Source organism: Gouania willdenowi, chromosome 9 (genome assembly GCF_900634775.1).
Source record: "Gouania willdenowi chromosome 9, fGouWil2.1, whole genome shotgun sequence".
Classification (NCBI taxonomy): Eukaryota; Metazoa; Chordata; class Actinopteri; order Blenniiformes; family Gobiesocidae; genus Gouania; species Gouania willdenowi.
Window position 1 is genome coordinate 5676847 of NC_041052.1, and position 20413 is coordinate 5697259.

At 37.5% G+C, this 20413-nt stretch overlaps 1 protein-coding gene across 4 annotated transcripts in view; it reads left to right on the forward strand.

Moving 5' to 3' along the window:
* The window catches only part of gpat2 (glycerol-3-phosphate acyltransferase 2, mitochondrial), a 54441-nt gene extending 35652 nt beyond the window's left edge, over positions 1-18789 (forward strand). For all 4 annotated transcript variants that reach the window (XM_028457290.1, XM_028457291.1, XM_028457293.1 and 1 more), the window contains 8 exons: positions 294-397; positions 1461-1645; positions 2151-2225; positions 3069-3191; positions 14546-14666; positions 15785-15853; positions 16207-16262; positions 18486-18789. In XM_028457290.1, the coding sequence (XP_028313091.1) occupies positions 294-397; positions 1461-1645; positions 2151-2225; positions 3069-3191; positions 14546-14666; positions 15785-15853; positions 16207-16262; positions 18486-18602 (850 nt within the window). In that variant the 3' untranslated portion in view covers positions 18603-18789. The remainder of the gene's footprint in view (positions 1-293; positions 398-1460; positions 1646-2150; positions 2226-3068; positions 3192-14545; positions 14667-15784; positions 15854-16206; positions 16263-18485) is intronic.
* The last annotated feature ends 1624 nt before the right edge of the window (positions 18790-20413 follow it).

The following is a 20413-nucleotide window of genomic DNA, read 5'->3' on the forward strand; positions in this document are numbered from 1 at the left end:
GCAATAAAAACTGGTAATGGAAACACCTGAATTTCGAAAAAAAAAAAAACACTTAAATATCGCAAAAAAGTTTTTACGCTTTCATGAGGCGGTATTTCAATTGAAATGTGTCGCAAAAGCGCTATGGGAACACCTTTTCTGCAAATACACGTCACATGACGTGACGTACCTGGTCACATGACCACTTCTAACAATTTATTGAAACCCAAGGGTAAAATGCGTTAGTAATATTTGAGGATAATAGGTTGGTTAATAATGACCTTTCTTCCCCTGGGTCCATCTTTCTCTTCTAGGATGGAAGTTTTTATCTTGCCTCGTCCTACCCCGGCTGCAACTCGTCACCTCTCCCTTCAGTCACAGGCAGTTACACGCACATTTGCTCTGGAAGCTGTTGGAGGTGGGTGACTTCAAATATTTTTAATCGCCAATAGAACTTTTATGCAACACTTGAAGCCAAAATACCATTTTGTGGCCCTGACGTGTTTGGACACCTCATTTTTCGTAGGAGGCCTTGGCTGTTGCTTTGATGGTTGGCATGTCACTGTGGGAAAGTATTTTCAATTATGACATCCAAAGAAGTATGAGAACTTGAAAGCTGCTGGAGACGAATGTTTTTTAGATGAAGTCACAGTGTAGGCCTCATAGATCCATAGATCAAAGATCATTTGCTCAAAATAAAGATGTAACAGGTTGAAATTGCAGCTTATAAATGTGTTATAAAAAAAGCTTATAAAAGTTTTTTTTTACATTTTCAGAAAGGTTTCATGCATTGTATTGTGGGTTGTGGACACCCGTTGATGGATGCTTAGAAGTGTTTTTAAACTTCATTCTAACCATGATTTCTTGTGTTTGTTACCCCCAAAATCTTCCCAACGCATTTCTGGTGTTTTCACTGACTGGAAGGTTTTTTTTCTGGTTCACATTGAAAGATCTGAATCCAATGTCTCGCTGAGTGACTAAACCAGTTATTTCCTCGGGAATTTAAGACAACTACCAAATCAAACCACTTAAACAGCAGATTATTGTTTTATTCCAAGAAATTCAACCAAATTTGTCATGTTGACCATATATGTTCTTTAGAGGTTTTTAAAAAATAAAAAAAAATCCAGTGTTTTTAAGCATTAGACATTCATTTTGCATGATTCATTGGATCCTGTGTGACTCATTTTGGTTTTATGGAAGGAAATGCTCGTGGGCAGTGGGCTTTGTGCTGCTAAAAGCCTTTGTGGAACATATTCATGCATGGGTAATCACTTGAAGTTTTAAAAATAGGTTTCCGTTTATAAGTACATGACCTTATGTTATATACTGTAAATGTACCGATGAGTGTGAGAATACCTAGAATTTATAGCAAATTGTCAATGCGAGAGTTTTTTTGCAGCAGATTAAAGGAATTAGATGTACATATTGACATATTCACAACCCTTTTTTCATGTTTGTGTGCTTGCTTCTTTTCTTAGCATGTGCCGTTTCAGCCATGCTGCGTGAGGTGGCGTTCAGTGGCATCAGCAGCTGGGAGAGGAGCGTGGATGTGGAGGGAGAGGACGTCAAAGGTGACATAGAGTTTGATGTTGTGCTCTGCCAATCCAAGCTGACTGAGAAAGCCTCCAAGCTCTGCCATCTCCTGCCTAAGGGCTTCATGCCAGTAAGTGTGCAATTATATGTGGAGCACATACACACATGCATGATAACACACAGGAAGTGTGTGTAGTTCTCTGGATAATGGAGCCCAACACCCACCCGTCCTGGTCTTCCATCGTTATCTCAGGCTGAGAGGTTTGGGACTGTGTGTGTGTGTGTAGGTGTTTGTGACGTGTTTGTGCTCCCTCCACCAAACCGACTTCAAGGGTTCCCAGTTTAAGCCTGATGTACTTTTCCTTTTTGTTTGCACACCTTTCATTTCAGCACTTGCTTTTTTCTCTGCTCAGTTTACAGCACTGTTTCTAACCTGAAAGTCCCTTCTGCCAACACACCCCTGCAGGTAGCCTCTCATCCTCCGCCTCTGATTTGAACTGCATCTTCTCTGCACATATGCTTCCTGTCAGCTGTCTGCTCCGTGCGCTTCCTGGTTATGTGACAGGCTGAGGGTGTTTGGGCCTTAACCTTTCTTCTCCATTGGATTCACTAATGCTGTAATTCTGTTTCTGCAGCCCTGTCAGTCTGAGAGTTTTGCTTTGGATGCTGTTGACAGTCTGGTGCGCTGTGGCATCCTTATAATGGAAGAAGTGAGTGCACAAACTTTTTCACCCTAAAATACTATGAAACTAAAAAAAGAAAAAAACTTTTTCTGAGATATGTTTATATTTTATACCCTCTTATACCCTTTTATACCTCTTATTCTTGGCTCTCATCAATGCAATACAGCAAAGCTGCTGTCTGTGCTGCATCTTTCAGCTTTGCTAATGTAGCTACACAAGCTATTATATTGAAACGTCATGAGGATCGTATTGTGCATGACTGGGAGGAGGCGTTATATTGTTTTTCCCTTTAGATTCCAACATACCGACTCTCTCTACCCTCCATTGTTGTTCTTCTTTTGGTAGACGAGATGCAGCAAGGAAATGTTTATTTTAAAATTACATTTAGAGTTCAAAGTCAAATACATTTTATTTTAATAAATAGGATAATACATTTTTTTTAATTGATAATTTTTTTTTCTCCAAAATATCATGTCCTATTGATCTTGTGAAACATTGTATCGTCACAACCCCTGTTTGTCAGACTAACTACAATAATTAATACGATACCAATATTGCGGCCTTGTGTATTGGTCGATACTAATATCGATCTGATACAATATACGGTAAGCAATAATCAAACATGTTTTATTACTTATTTTGTAGTGTGTAGTGATACTATTCAAACAGAGAACAACAGTAAACCTGACCCATTTGTTATCAAACCTTAAACATAGGAATATTATACAATCGAATAAAATAAATAAAGGTCCTCTAAATGTAAAAACATAAAAACAACAACAAAACCAACAGCCTCATGTGAAATGTGTGGATTATTCAATTCCACTCGTTTGACTTGCTGCTGTCGGTTCTACTCTTCATTCTGTGTAGGTTCCCAGGGCCGTCCCAACTTGTGATTTTTTGAAACGGGAGGGGTTTCTGGACTGGACCACCTCTGACGACCCTTACCCCAGCGACTCAGACTGTGAGGAGGAGGACCTGCACTCGTACAAGGTACACGATAAGCCATGCTGGGGCCCTGCAGAATTTATGCACGCCTTAGGAAAGTGTGTGCATAAGAAAGTACTTAGCTGATTAAATCTCCATCACATTTCCACAAACACAAGGGAGGCAAACAAAGAACTCCAGGGTTTTACTGCATCTGCTCTAAATGCTGGAAGATTACACATCCATGTTTTTATGAGTTTGCCTTTTCCCCCGTGGAATTTTTAGAATCCTAGATGGCAAATTACAGATGATCTTTAACTCAGAAAACCGAGTCACGATCTTGTGTAAAAGTGTGAAAGCAATTTAAAATTTGCTGCTCACTTTGCGTTTCTTATTATCTACCAATAATATGAAATCTATTTATCTTCATGCACACAGATTTTACCAGAATATAGATCAATAAATGTTAAAGAAAAAGCTGATTTTAGTTACAACTTCTATTAAACAGTTAAAAACAAATATCTGTTTGCAACTCACAAACTAATAAATGTGTATCTCTTGCCAACAGATAAAAGGAAAATTCTGAAAGCAAAATTTTAAACATGTAATGATTTTCCACAAAGTAATTCACTACACCTTGAGGAATGAAAAAACAGTCTGGAAGAAGGATCATTTCTGCAAAAATAGAGAGATTATATATTGTTACCAATAAGGGAGATTGTTCAAAGGCTGTTGTGGTGGGAAAAAAGCTGAGTTGCGATTGGTCCACCCTGTGTATTAAATGATAATGGTTCCAAATGATAACTATAAAACTGATTTAAGGATTTTATTGTTGAGGTGTTTTTTCCCACCTTTAATCATGTAAAGCACGTTGAATTGCTTTTGTATATGAAATTTACTCTAAAAATAAATGTCCCTTGCCTTCTCACCTAAAGCACACGCCCACTGTGACAGGTTTCACGTGTCAGAAAGAGAAGGAAAAACTGGTCCATGCCTTTATCTCCAGTAGACTGGACTACTGTAATAGTCTTCTGACAGAAATCCCCCATCGAGCTTCAGACACTGATGTGTGCTCAAGTGGATATCTGGAACACTCATATAAATAACATACCTTTCAGTTTTTAAAAATGATTCTGTCTTTGCTGGCTGGTACTTAATGGTTCTCTCAGTGTACCATACAGAATGCTCCTGCTTGATAGATTATAGGATTTGGTAACCTACTCGTGACCGGGTGGGGAGTAAAACTATCTGTGAAGAGTAGAGCCACCACTCCTTCATTTAACGATGAGCCAGATAAAGGAATTCATGTATCTGGGTAAAATTTGATCTGGTCTTTGGCAGAAACACTGTATTTGCTCCAGAGATTCTGTCTCTTGGCTGCCCTGCGAGTGTATCTTGACACCCAGAAGGAGTTAAAAGTTAAAGAGTCAAAACACTGGCACGTCTGAGAGTTTTTCACTCAAAGCTGCATCCACCACGTCGTGTGGATTTAGGGCAAAAATTTCTGCCCTCCGGGTCTGCAGTCCTGCACGTCAAAATGTCTCCCTGCTTTCACACATATTCCCTCAATGACTGTGTATCACATAGGTGTTCAAACAAGCTGCTCATTGCAATCCAGAGTGTAGAAGCATGTGCATGTGCAGTGTGTAAGAGAATACAAAAACAAGTTGGAGAGTAGCTCTCAAACACTAGAAATATCCACCTCGGATTAAGAGACCCTCAAAAATGGATTAGTGACTTTTGAAGTTAGCGAACATTTTATTTCATTCAATCATTGCCCATAGAACCACATGCTGTGAAGTTGTTTGATAAGACATTGTTTCTGTTTTGTATTCAGCTATGATAACGCACAGTTAGGGCCTCTGAATTTCCCTTTCATGGTTTACCCATTTTACTTATTTGTTTTGTTTCCGTTTTATCATCTTTCTTTGTTTAGATTACTTTACTGGCCATTAAACGTCCCAAAATCATACCAAACATGCTAAATAGGGTTATTAAAGTCAACTACTGTTATTAATATAGCATTTATATGCTTCAGATGGGCTTTCGGAATCCAAAAGTGTGGGAATAACACAATGGAAATATGTGATATGGTCCCGAAACATTATTTGTGAATCCTTTAATTATCGCGAACCATAATCTGAACCGCTTGTTCATCACAACACATCAAAGAACTCATTTTAGTTCAGAGGCCGCATACGGAGCAGTTTGATCTCAAGTGGGCCACATATTTTTTTGTAGGAAAACAAGTAATTTCCACATCTATGTGCCGTAGTTTGCACTTCTATGTATACATAAAATACAAAATATGTAAGAAACCAACTCTATCCAAACAATAGGTGACAGATATCAGTACCAACAGTGTCGTCACTTCTAATTTCCTAGATATCGTGACTGAATTCTGTTTAATTAAGGAAAACACTTTGTCATAATTTGAGGAAAATTCAAGGACTCTATAAGAATTTTTGGGGGGGGGGGTTTCAAATGTTTAACATTAAAAATGACTGCAATCATGTGATGTAAGCACTGGGAAAACTGTGAGTCCCTGTAAATATTGTTGAGTTTCATTTACACAATGATTCATGTTTTCTGTCATTTTTTTCTTTCTCCTGCCAGATTTGGCCCCCAGGCCACGAGTTTGACACTAGATAGCACAATAACTAGACGAATTGTTACACGTAGCGCAGAATATTAAACAGGATTTTTTAATGTGAAATGGGATGTATTTGTCGGTTTTTTGAACTTTCTAGATATTCATTCACCTGTTTTCCCCGGTGTTTTCTAAAAAAAAGATGTATGAGAGGCATTTCAGTGTCATGTTTTTTTCTCTCACTCTTGAATAGATGGAAAAAATGGGTCCAATTTCTTTTTTCATTTTTAGAACGAAAATTAAATTTTTTTCGCCATTTTCCACCATTATGAAAAATCCCTACATAGCGACAGTCTCCCACTGTTTTACCTTTCGTTGCTGTTATTTAAGAGTCTGCATGTTCCAGGCTTGTTTAGACTCCACGTTGACGTGTGTGTTTCACTAAAGGCTAAAGATCTCAATGTCAATGTCCAATAACACATGTAAAACAAATGCAGCTTGTTTACAGCTTGCTTTCCATATAAAGCTGAATTTTAGCTTTTAGTTCACTCCACATCTTTGTTTGGAATTGCACTGATAAACGGACTGTCATTATGTAGGCCTTTTATCCAAAACTGTTTACCATTGGACTCCCACTTACTTTTACACACAGTCCCGCACAATGGGCAGAGTGTTTTTTTATCCCTCTAACTCAGAAGGTTTTATATTGACTTTTAAATTTCATGGAGCCTAACTGAAGCTGCTGGACACAAAGGGAAAGCCATCTGCTGCATAAACAGAACCATGTCAGAACAGCTTGAGCCATTCAAGTCCACACACGCATCATGTCATCATATCGAACAAGGATGCTTAAGGCATCAGTTATCAAATTAACCTGTTAAACAATTTACTTTAGACTGTATTTAAAGGGATGCTGTGCAATACAGTGTAAATCTATTTTATATAGATTTGTTAGGGAGCAACAGTCGTAACATGTTAATGTGCCTGAATCATTTCACAGCTGATTGCTTGATGAAGGCTTTAAAGGTTGAAGCATTGATTCACCTTTTGTGGGAAGTAATCTGTATTTTTTATGCAGACAGTCCTTCATTTCTGAATAACTTTTGTATTATATTCACACAAGCAATTTGTTGGGTTGAGCGTAATCATTCATTTTCTTTGGTCCCTCTTGGTTGAGCTAATAGTTAATCTGCACTAGTGCTATGTCCACCCTATAAATTAAGTTGGATATTTGAAAGGCTTTGTTTCTTCCATAATTTCAAATTTCTTCATCTATTTTTCTTTTGTTGATGCCACAGCTCTTCTACCCTCAACTCAAGTGCTAAATAAGGATAGCTAACACCTTCATAATAAACAATGGGATTCCACTTACCAACCTTCTACGGGGTTTTTAGGAGTTTGCTGAGCTCATTTTTAATTTAGGTTGTTTTTGTAAAGCACGCTGGCGTTAATCCAAGTGAAGCTGGTGTATTTGCTCATTCTTAAGGAAAGGCCTGTTGTTTGGCAGCTCAGTTTTGAGATATTTACACCATTTATGAGTTCTGAAAGTAAGCCCAGCTTGTTTGTTGATCCAAAAATACTTTTATTTTGATCTGATGATAGGAATGGCAGACAGAGCTCCACAGTTTAATAAATGTAATGTCAAACTCAATATCTGATGTATTCTTACATATTCAACCCATGAAAAGACAAATTTAGTGCCAAGGAAAGGAATTGTTTTTGGAGTGATGTTGTGTATTTTGTTATTTAGTTTATTCATTTGGCATATTTTTTTCATTTTGTTTATTTTTCTGTCATTTTCTTTATTTTTTAAATTTAGTTTATATTTCAATTTATGTATTTTTAGTATTTTGGGTTTTTTGCCATCATTTTGTGTGTTTTGTTGTGTATATTTTGGTAATTCAACTTTTTATTTTTGATTCATTTTCAGAAGTTGCCACACAAAGTTAGACTGACGACCGCCTGTTGCCCACTTTTTATCGCTATTTGCATTTCCCATTTTTATGCGTTTGCTTTGCTCAGCTCAATTAATATTTGTTAGTGTCATTAGACTCTCTCTCTCTCTCTCTCTCTTTCTCTCTCTCTCTCTCTCTCTCTCTCTCTCTCTCTCTCTCTCTCTCTCTCTCTCTCTTTCTCTCTCTCTCTCTCTCTCTCAAGTTTAGCGTCGCATTTATTTTTAAATACCTGCTGTGTGTTGAGTCTTTAAAGTGCTGCACCTTCATATAATGATTGTTTAAACAAATTAAATTGGCCTTACTTACTTAGTGGCTGCTCACTTAAAAATGAGATTAGTTCCATAATGTGAGGCTGAACACAAACCCACTGATGTTAATTAGTCTTTATTTAAATAACACAGTAACACATTCTAAATACAAAACAGTAGTAAAGGATACTGAAGGATTTGTAAGAAACAAATGCCTTATACCCAGAAACGGGTTCAGAAAGCTGTGAGATACTTAATATGTGGTATGTAATGGCCCCAGAATACAGGCCTGTTTTACATGAACAGCTGCACACAATATACATTGTCTGCCATATTATCTTGCCGAATGAAGTAGTCCCACACATGCTACTAAACTATTTATAAAAGGATTTTATGAATCTTGTTTCAATGCTTTTCTTATTACTGGAGGAAAGCATTCATGGAGGCTTTATAGTGAAGTCGATTTACAGCTTCTGAGCCTCTAGATTAGATTGTCTTTGTGCGTCTTTGTTATCTCAGATTCAAACACTTTAGTTTGGACAAAAACACGAATGGTACATTTCTTCTGTTTTCGGGAAAAAACTTTCAAGTAGCTGTAAAATGGATTTATTATCATTTTTTTTTTTCAACTCAATTGTTGGCAATAAGTCGACCATGAAACAAAGTGAAAAAACGCACTCTCGCCTGAGGAAAAGAAAAGTGCAGAGTGTGCTACAGGAAATAAGAACGAGTCCCAGAAATTGCCTTCCAACGTCCGAGCAGATGAAAACTTCCATCAGTGCTTTCAACAGCTCAAGCAGCCTGGGCATCAAGTGTTCAGAGGAGATTCTGTGAGGCAGGTCTCCAATGTCGAGGTGGTGCAGAGGAGATGTCTAGAAAGAGGATGGACAATCAGGCCAGAGAAATTGGTCAGAGAGGTTGGGGATTTGGAAGTTAGTTTGAAGGTTTTTGAGAGAGTTAGGGTTAAGGGGATGACTAACCCCTAACACAGATGTTTGTTGTCATTTCCGGGGAGTACGAGCCTGCTTTTTTGATAGCTTGGTTGCTTCCACAATGGTCTTGGTCTGGATGGGCAGTTTAAGAGTGTGTAGAAACTTCTGCCTTCTCCGTTTCGCAGCATTCAACAATGGAACAGCAACAAGTTACCATGTTTTTGGTGGTTTAAAAGCCCTGTGTCGTGCTGTCGCCAGCTCTCCTGACCACCCACAATACCACACGCTCTACATCATTGGTTAGTTCACGACGCTCCTTATCTCTCTAGACTTGATTGGAAATGCTTGATCAGCTCTATGTAACTAGTAAAACGAGGTAATTAACTTTTTCCTACAGTGCGTTCATACATATTTTATATACGGTAATATATTCACTGATGTAAATATTTGGCAGTTTGATTCTCTAACATTTTAGGGAGAAAATGAGGCCATTTTTTTCCCCATTGATGTTGTTTCATGTGTTTTCATGTCTTGTGGATACCTATACAGTTCCTAAAAATGGATATAAAATTACTCATGTTAGAAATAAATTAATAAATGTTTCAAAGTACCTCGTGCCAGGCCACAAAAAAAAAGCTCAGAGGCGACCAAGCTTTTGCAGTTGCAGATCCGAAACTGTGGAACGCACTGCCACTTCAGTCAATGAGGCTTCATCTAAGCCTGTTTTTTAGTCTCTATGTACACTGTTATTTTATATTGTTTGTCTTATAGTGTGTGCACTTTATATTATCTGTTGTCACTTTGTACAGCACTTTGTCCCCCTCCTCCTGATTTTTTAAAGTGCTTTATACACAAAGTTAGACTGGATTACATTGGATTTCATATAGACATCACAATTCCACTGGTTACAACCCAGATATGTTGATTTAGGTGTATTAGCACGTGCTCATTGGCAACACCTGTCCACAGGAGGCTTTTAAAGTGTCAAAAGTAATATATTTCTGTTCAATTCAATTCCAAGAACTTTTTTTTTTCCTTTAGGAAATTCAGTTTCAGTGACATTACGACCAAGAAACATGAATGACAATAACATATCACATGGGGGACAGGTACGGGGAGTACTGGGCAGCAGCCACAAGAGAAGCGTTTCATAGATGACAAATATGAAACAATGGGTCAGAAGAAAAGGTAAAAAAAAAAAAAAAAATTATAACTGGGCCCTTGTTGAGAGGGGCGGAGTTTGGGATCATGAAAAAGCTCTTCAGCAAACTTTGCGACAAAAACCAACAAACACAACATTCAATTTCAATACAACAGCACGTTAGCCCAGTGGATAGGTCTTTAGGATGGGTAGCTCGCAGGTCAGCCACCTTATGGCGTGCCTCCTACTGCCAACCGCTAGGAGGGAGGAGGGGATGGAGCCAGAGGAGACGGTGACAAAGATAGGATATGTAGTGATGGAGGAGTGAAAGTGTTCATTGAGATAAGCCTGTTTACTCACACTCAGCTGCCGACTCTCACACAGTTCGTCTCAATGCCAATGACGTGCGACTGCTTTGCTGTAGAAATGACCTCGAGAGTTTGTTGGCAGAGCCGGACTTGCGATCTTTCCCATTGCCAGTCCTTCTAAGAAGAGAGATTTGACCAAAAGCAGAGAAAGACCAGATCAAAATATCAATCCCATGATTAGATTCAGGCTCGGGATGCTGATAGAGGCTCCTGTTAGATTAAAACAAGACAAAGAGCAGGAAAAAGGGAGCGAGGGGAAAATAGCGTCCTTCTCCTCTGAGAGGAAGCAGGAATACGATATTTATATATAGAGATAATAGAAGTACAGTACATGTGAGAGTATATTCCCTGTCTCCATATTGCAGTTGCCCCCTGGTTTCTTTTAAGACTAAAAATGATAACAATGTTGCCACTTCAGTTTCAAAAAGGAAATAACATTTTTTCACTACTAATCAGAGTCCTTAGAGGGTTTCATTGATAAATTGTTGATCAAAACATTTTTTGATTAAAGGATATTCAACTTCTCTTATGCTAAGCTGGGGGGGATGTGATGCACACATGACTGCTCTCTGAAAACCTGTTGTAAATCAATTAATCCAACAGTGTTAACACTAATTGATAAATCCTCAGCCTGGAATGATTGAAAATCATTGATCCGAGCTCATTGAGATGCTTTCACACTCAAAAAGTTTCTGAGAAACTGATGCTGTATGAGAATGCTTGGCTTGCAGCTTTTGCTCAGATTCATTCGGAAGGGGAGGAGGGAACACACATCCCAGTCCAAATCATTCACTCCCGCTCCGTATTTTACAACAACTACGGTGTTCTGTTATTCCCGACTGTGTCCTCTTTGATTTACAGTACCACCTCTAAAAATGTACTGTTGATTAAGCAGTAACAAGAAAATGTCACCAACATCCTTTTTCCAAAAATGGCAACCCTTCACAAATGTCAGTGAAATCAGTCTGTAGGGGGTCGGTGTTTGATTGAAACGTGTGTATTTTATTATTATTGTGAGCTTGTGCCATTACTCTGAACATTATAGTTAAATTGCCAAGTCAGAAAAGAGGCCAGCAGACACAATGTTATTCTAGATTTAGTGCTGCTCAATAACGCTAGTTTAGAGGCAGTTATTGATTAGAGGATGATTACCGTATTCGTTTCAGATATAAGTGTAATGAGAAAATATGATGAATAATCTATGTAATGTCACTGAGTTGATGTTAAAAACTCATTTTCTTCTCCATTTCTCTGATCAAGACTTCTGATGTCAGGGTTTGTTTCAGCCTCTCAAATATTATTATTCATGCATTAGACTAAAAGTTACTTCACAGCCAACAAGGCTGTAACAGTATAATACTAGGATAAAAGCTGGCTTATCAGTAGCATGTTAAACACTTCAATGCATTATCTATTGTAAATATGCAAACACATTAGCAAGCCTGGAGGTAAAACAGCGAACCTCATTTGAAGATGCGCTGACATAACAAAACGTGAATGTATCACACACACATGGTCCCATTAGAACATGACAAATAAAAAGATTAAATAACCAAACATGAAGTATGATGGTTAAAAATAATAGTAATGATAAGAAGAAGAAGATAAAGAACATCACACCATCATTTTTTATTGTTGAATGCTTAAAGTCGTTCATTGGCAACCCCTTGTGAAAATGCAAGAACAAATTAAAGAAAAGTGAATTGTTGTCGACAATGGACCCTATTGTATATAAGTTTCAAGGGGTAATAAAGATGATATCTTCTTAATCCCACTTGTGAAGGGAGCAGCTCTGAATAATTTCTAATTATAGAGTATACGATAGCAACCAGTGAGGAAAATACTATGAAGTTGGCAAACGAGGGAGCAATGGTCGGATTTCAAGTCACAGTAACTATAGTTGTATTATTTAATTTATTTTAACCTGTAGCACATTGAGATTTATTCTAATGTTTAGTAAATTACAAATGAAGTGTAATATTGTTGTTATTATCCCCCTTCCGCCACAAAGTGTGGAAGATGGATATAGGTTTGAGCTCCGTCCATCCGAGTTAAAGAGGACAGCTTTTTTCAGAAAGCGTTTACGATAGGATAACCAAATTCGGTATGTGGCTTCAGGGTATCAATGCTTTGATGGAGTTCAAAAATGAGAAACGCGTAATAAAATAAGTAAAAAATAGAGTAAGACATCTTATGAAATATCATAAAAGAGAACTGTTTGTTATTGTCCTGAAAATAGCTTTGACATAAGTTGGCCTGACTGAAGATATATTATATTAACAAGATTATTGAGTATAAAGATACATAATTACAGTTATAAACACAAAAAGAAACCATGAATAATAGTCCATTCCAACACAACCCCAGAACATAAATTAACAGAGGAAAATAACGTGTTGTCAGATGCGCAGTAAGCAACACACTGTTCTAGTTTCTCACACGCACACGCCAAACCTCCGGTAGCTGCTCGTTAACTAGAAGTGCGACACAACACGAGGACCCACAGAACATATATGTTAAACAGTTAAGTTAAAGATGCTTTGAAAGCTTAAAACTGGGGGGAGGGGCTCTGCTCTCTCTCTGCAGCAACATGGAGCAGCCGCTCTGTTTATAAAGTGGATCGGCGAACGCAGCAGCGCGCATCGGCCAATGCCGATACTGAGATAGTTTGGACATGTACAGAGTGAGGAATAGTGGATATATTAGTAGAAGGATGCTGAGGTTGGAATTGCCAGTCAGCGTGAGTTAAAGAAGATGAAGAAGATTCACTGTAGCAGCCCCTTAAGGGAAAAACCAAAAGACAAACAGTTATTATTATTATTATTATTATAATGGTTTGAACTGGTGACCCTCTGATTACTAGCCCGCTTCCTTAATTGTTATGCCACTACCACCCACCACCTGACTTCTGAACAAACTGCTAGAACAACACATGCAGTTGTTGCCCCCCTTCTTTGCAAAACTGCCTTTGGACAATCTTCTTTCTCACACAAAACATTAAGAGAAAGGCACAAGTTACCTGCTAAACTTAAAACAATTACAAAGTCTAAAGATTTCTCCGCTGAGACAAAAAAAATGGATCGTGAGCATCGACTCTTTCCTTTAACTCTTCTCTACACATGGTGTGTGTGCGCTTTTGACTTTTTCTTTTCTTTTTAATTTACAGTTTTTTTTTTCATGTTTCTGATTTAATTTCCTTCTTGTCGGCTCCAAACACTGCAGATGGAAACTAGCGATAATGTTATCATCCGTTACACAGCATTTTTCCTCTGTGTTAAGGAGTTTTTCTCGTGAACATAGTCTCTAACAAATAAATAAGTAAATATGCTTTGGTGTTAAGTAAACTCTCAGTAAAGCACTCAGTGTTGGCTCATTTACAAACTCTCAGTTTGAGTTTAAGTGTTTTACAGCCACAGACTGCCCAACAATGAGACATTACTCTGTGCTATAAAGAAAACCTCTTTTTTTACCCAATAATTCATTGTTTTAGGCCAGACAGAAAGTGCCTTGACGGACAATATTGGATTTTTGGCCAATAACCGATACCGACATATTGTTCCTTGACACCTAATAATTACTACTTACTTTCTAATTGCAGAGATCATCTCGTTCTGTAAAACTTGTCTTATTTATTCATGACACTTGTTTTTAAACAGAACAATAAAGATACTTCCAGCCTATCCAACTTTAAACACGTACTACAGTACCTACTTACCAATTTAAATTTTGTATTTTTGTGGGAAAAACAGCAATTTTGAGATTGTTGATGTGTGAAGAAACTTAGTGGAATAACTAGTTTTTAGCGTGTTTATCATAGGATCAAGGAGAAGCAAGTAATTGAGTCTCTGACATGCTGTACTTCTTCCTGCCTTTTACTTCTGAAAATATTGTTTCATACTTTGCCCATTCGGCCCCTCAAAAAAATACACACACGACTATAAACATACACAAAACACGGACAAAATGAGGAAAAATATAGGCATGAAAACAACAAAGAGTAAACACTGTGGTCAGATTAGTCATTATTATAAATGTTGACATGAATGTTGATAAAGTGACCCTCAGATCATACAGTCACCTTTTTGTGGCCCTCCGCTGTGATAAAAGTTGCCCATTCCTGATATCAATGCTACACATTTTTTTTAATAAATCCGGCCCTTGCTTTGCTCTGTGTTGGCCCCTTTAGATAAGTCAGCCAATCCAGTGCCCGGGGATGCTGTTCTTTCTCTGCAGTATGCTCGCTGAACATCTGAGGGCGCTGTGCTGGGCCATCAGGGGACTGGACCACATGGACACCTCACTTCCTGGTATGTGCTCTGTATGGTTATGAGACGGTGATAATGTCTACACACCAGGGTTGGGGTCAATTACAGTTTTAATATACAATTAAGTGTTTAAATATCCATGTTCAATTAGGATTACAGTGATTTCAATTGCAAATAATTTACAATTATAATTTTCCCCATGAAAGTCAATTACAATTACGTTATCAACAATTATATCATTGTGTGTGTGTGTGTGTGTGTGTGTGTGTGTGTGTGTGTGTGTGTGTGTGTGTGTGTGTGTGTGTGTGTGTGTGTGTGTGTGTGTGTGTGTCATTATAGCATCTTTACATTTTAGTGCATTTATTGTAATATCTTATGTAAAAGCCCAACGAGGGACAATAGTTGGAATTTAGCAATAGCTATAAATTCTTTGTGCAAAACATAATTTACATTCACAATACTGTTACTCTGTAAATTTGTATCATCTCTATTTAAATAAAATGTTATAATATCCTGACTAAGCTCTAACCCTTCTGAGCCTTACCATCTGTATGGGTGTGAAGATCCACTAACAGCTAGTGGGAAAAGTTGATTTGAAACATATTTTAATAATTAACTACATATGTGTAAGCCTTGGAACTGTTTTGCATCAATTAAATTGTGTAATTTTTTAATAGAATTTACATGGTAATTACAGTCACAAAGTCAATTATCTGAACTCAGTTACGGTTACAATGGCAACACAGTTTTTAAATTACAATTTCAATTATAATTATGCCATAATTTTTATTCATATCAATTACACGAATACAATTATAATTAACCCCAACCATGCTACACACATTTCTTTCTTAAATCAACAAGTGACTTTACAGTCATTTTCTTTGATTTTGTCCAATGGCAAAAACTTTGTTTAGATTTATACGTCCCATATTAAAGAAATGTTTTTTGGAATTGATACTTTTATGTAAATTGAGGGCTGATGGTGGACGCATCTTTTCTTTTGCTAAATAACTTTGACCCAAAAGCCATTTGCTGTGAGCATCATCTGAACCATGCACAACAATGACGCGTTCCCACTCACTTCTATCTGGCCAAGTGTCCTCACTTTCCCTTCACTGCTCCAGTAATTGCCTCCATTTTCATGTCTTCTGCTGCAGAGGCTGAGTTTGTGGCTCAGATACACTCGCATATGTCTGACACAGCGAAGGGGAAGAAACGACACTACGGTGAGCCTTACTTGACACCTTCTCTCTAAAACACACTTCTTTTTTTTTTTTTTTTTACTTTCTCTTTTCTGATCATGACTGTAAAAGCTTCTCCCATTCTTTTCTTCTGTCGGTGTGTGTTGCAAATAGTCAACAAAGCAGAAACACACACCACCTACACACACTCTCAATCTCTTAGTTGAAAAATTCACACGGCAACGAGAAACCACTCGAATGTCACTCTAATGAAATTATAGAATAAAATGTGGTTCCCACTCATGAGGGCTTTGTTCTTCTATCGTGAAATTGTTGTTTTCTTTTACACCACCTGTTCTTTTGATTCACGCCTGCCTTTGTTGTGCCGTATTTCACAGAGAGCTGCTCAGAGGAGGCGGCACGCACCGCCATTGGAACATTAGTAGACCTCGGGGTGAGTGACTCTTGCTGTGTGTGTGTGTCGTCTGCAGAGTGTAACTCCCTCTAACAGGAGAAGATCTGCTCCTCCATTAACCTGAATCCAACCAAAACACACAATCGCAAACAATAAATCTCTGCCTGCGATTTCAATTTCAAGAACATTGTCAAGTGTTCACATCAGCGTCAAGAAGAATTCAACCTGATTTTGATCCAATAAGAAAAAAGGGAAACTAGGCCTGCCTGCAGCCAGTCAAAGCCAATCATGTTTGAGTCAGAAATGTCAGACTGCAAAGAGGATTCAGTTTATAGGGGGGAAGAGGCTGGTTGCCTTCAAAAATAGAGCAACACTGACCCAAATATCTTCAAAGTTTGAACTGATTGTCACACAGCTTGTCTTTTGGATATAGTTATTGGTTCAGCTCATTTTTGGCAGCTGGAGTGAAGAGAAAATATGTGAATGTTATTATTTTTTCCTTTATTTCACAAAGAAACGGAACAGGAAGCTTCCCAACTGGCCTCATTATTTGTGTTGTTCTGCCTTTGTTTTAAAAGTAACTAAAACACAGCTGAAAACAAATGTATTTGGATATAAAGTAGTGTTGTTAAGTGATTCATGGCCAACTCTTGACATTTTAGTCTCAGTATTTGCCATATTTTGTAGTGAAAATGAGAAAAAAAGCTCTATGGGCTCAATTAAATTTTACTATTGCTATCACCTATTTACTGCAATCTTTCCAGAAAATAACAATTTCTCACAGAAACTGTTGCAATTACAAATGTCTTTGATATACATGTGTTTATTTCCTTTATGTGCATTGAAAAAAAGACAAAAAAGCTGAAGAAAAAGGCCAAAATGTACATAATTTTACAGAAAAAAAATGTAGCGGACCAAACTATTCGCACTCTTTTAGAACTGTTGGTAAGTAATTTTATTTCAAGCTTGTGATGCTCGTTTAAAGCTAGGGTAGGCAATTTTCTCCAGATACACTTTTTAAGTTTTTGGTTGAAATTGTCTTTATTGAGTGATTGGGTGAATGAGCTGATATGTAAAGCGCTTTGAGACTGCTTCAGTGTGGGGATAAAGCGCTATATAAATCAAGTCCATTTACCATTTACCATTTATGTCCTGATAGAAATTAAGATCTTATGTGCTCTGAAAAAGGAACGAAGAAAATTCATCATCTGTAGCAGCTGTAAATCTGTAATAACTTCAACCAATGGAAAAAAAACGAATCGTTCTCCCTGCTCATTCTCGACCTTTCACATGCACGAGCTCACACTGAAAGCGCGTCACCGCTGACAGAGTTTTTGGTCACGTTTTTAACATACATAATGATAAAGTTTATTGTTTACTGACTGCTGAATGAGACATGAGACAACAAAGTTTCTACACAATACAAGCGATGAGCTGAGCTCCTCTTCTGCAGCAGCTGTGAGCATGCATGTGAGTGAGACGGAGCACAGAGGGGAGGGGGGTAAGGGCGGAGCCGTCGGGGAAGCTACATTCAAAATCATGCTAGCTTTTGAGAATCGCCTACCCTACCTTTAAACTCATCTGTGGTAAGTAACAGGTGCTGGCAATATAGAAATCCAGTTAAAATGTATAAAAGTTGAATCAACCTTTGTGTTTTCTCAATGCACATAAATTTACGTGTGTATACCAAAAACAATAACAATTTCAGGGAGAAACAGTGTAATATCTGGAAAAATTCTAGGTTGTCGATACTTTTCGTCCATGACTGTGGGTGTCATTGAGAGAATAGTGAGTATTGAGTAGCTAGTTAGCGTAGTGTAGATTTGTTTTTTGGAGATTCTATACAGTAAAGACTGGGTTTGTCTTAACTGCTCCATGAGCCCCGCCCATAATCAAGGCCTATTTTGAATTTTTTTTTATTTCCAGTCTAGACGCACACCTGGCCAAACCTCTGGGTTTAGTTACTTTTTTTAAGTTAGAATTGATTGTTTCACAGCTTGTCTTTAGGATATAATAGGACACAAAGAAAATGAACATAAAGCTTCCCAACTGACCTCATTATTTCTCTTTTTCTGGGTGTTGTGTTCTTTTTATGTTATTCCTTGTGTTTTGCATTTGGCTTTCTGTTGAAAGCTCACCACAAAAAGATAACAAAAAGCTACAATTTCCCTGTCCTGAAATAAAGGTTACTAAATAATAGGCCTCGTGTTTACAAGCTTGTTAACATTTTTTTTTTTTTGTGTGCGTGTGTTCGCTATTCAGGTCGTCTCAGAGGAGCGTCAGAACCAAGTTGTCCTCCTGGGTGTGACTCCTTTGTTCCGGCTGTCAGAAAATCGGCAGAAACTGCACGTGTTTGTGGAGCAGTACCTCTACAATTAATGTGTTAAAGTGTGAAAAAACACAACCCAGTGCTTTGTTTAGCTGTAGCGTCTGACCTCATCCTCTGTTAGTCACTATTAAAGCGCTGCACGCTGAGCCGGGACACGTGTTCGACTTAATTGCAATTTGATTTTTCTATGATGAGACAGTGATTTTAAGTTTATCTTTAGTGATAGCATTAGCATAAAGCCACAGGGGACGGGGATTACGGAGTCCCTGCAATCAGTTCTGAGTTCTGGCTGCAGCTTGTGTGTGTTTTAGCTGCTGAGGTTTGTTTTGTTGTTGTTTTTTTTTTTTTGTTTTTTTTTGTGCAAATATTTGAATGTGGCTTTTGTTTGTATTCAAGACAATCCATACAGTCAATAAACAAGTGTTCATGGCTTCTCTTTGCATGTTCAGAGAACAGACTTCATGGACGTAGTTGCTTTCATCCTCCAAACAAACAGTTTTTTTCCTGGATCGCCTCCTGAATGTTGATGGCTCTCTTACTGACATCAGCGATCTGTGTGACGCACACCTTCTGACATGCACACGTAAGGACGAATCAATGAGTCTCACTCTGATCACAACCTGCAGCTCTTTCTGGCAGACCTCAATATTTGTGTTTACGGCAGACTGAGATGTGTGTGTGTGATGCATTTAGAGTCGCTGCTGATAGTTTCATCTGCCAAAAGGCACACTATCCTGCTCAGTGTTATCAAACTACAAATCTCTACTGCCCCCCAGTGGTGCAGTCCAGTTATGGTACTATTCAAATCAAAATATAGTATATTCTGCAGAGAAAAATGACGCTACAAAAGAAAGCCTTTGTTTCTGCTGCTCATTGGTTGGATAAAAAACTAATTTAGGATCTGACTGCTAAAAGTTATTCAGTAGAAGGTAAATGTTAAATTATAAAAAGATCTACATCTTTATTTACACAAACTGACAAATGATAACATTCATAACAGTGCTAAAGTCTGGAGGGGTTTTTGGACCATTTTATGCCTAACATTTTTTTTTTTTGGTTTTTAATTTCTTTTAATATTAAATTAGATATCTTTAAAGATGATCATAATTTGAAATAAAACATTAAATGAGTGAAGCATAAATCCTCAAAATGCCAGAAAAAAAAAATACAGCACTTTTGTTATAAATTATAAGTATGTAATATTTGTACATTTAAATTCCAGTTATATTATTGAATAACATTCTTATAATCGATTTTTGGCTTTAGGTTAAAAAAATTGAATATTTCTCTGACAATGTTAAAAATACATTTTTTAATCTAAAAAATTTACCTACATTTTTGCTAAAACATAAATGCTAAGTTATTTCAATTAAATTCACAACCTAAAATGTACGTTATAGACTGCAGTTGTTTACCAGTGAACTGACTCTTCATGGTGTGAGTTGGGCAAAGTGGTTGGAAGTACAAAAATCTGATATAAATAACGTTTTTAAACATTAGGTTAATTATTAAAAAAAAAAAAACCTGACAAATATTTACAGTTTAATTGTAAATAGTGTAATGCAAAGTGTTTGTGCACTCAGTTAAGTTTTGTTCAAGCGTCAAATGTTTGATTATTCCCTGCACCGGGACTGTCAGGGGAAATGCGTTACGCTGTGAACACTGTAATGAACCTCGTTCATCCGTCACGAAGCCTCATTTCGAATCAAAGCATTTGACAAATTAGAAGTGACTCTGAGGTCACACACACACACACACACGTCACGTGCACTCACCTCATCACACGACGGCAAAATTTAAAGCTGAAACACTTTAGTAAAATCTCTGTCAGGTGACAGGAAAGGAAAATTATTAAAAATTC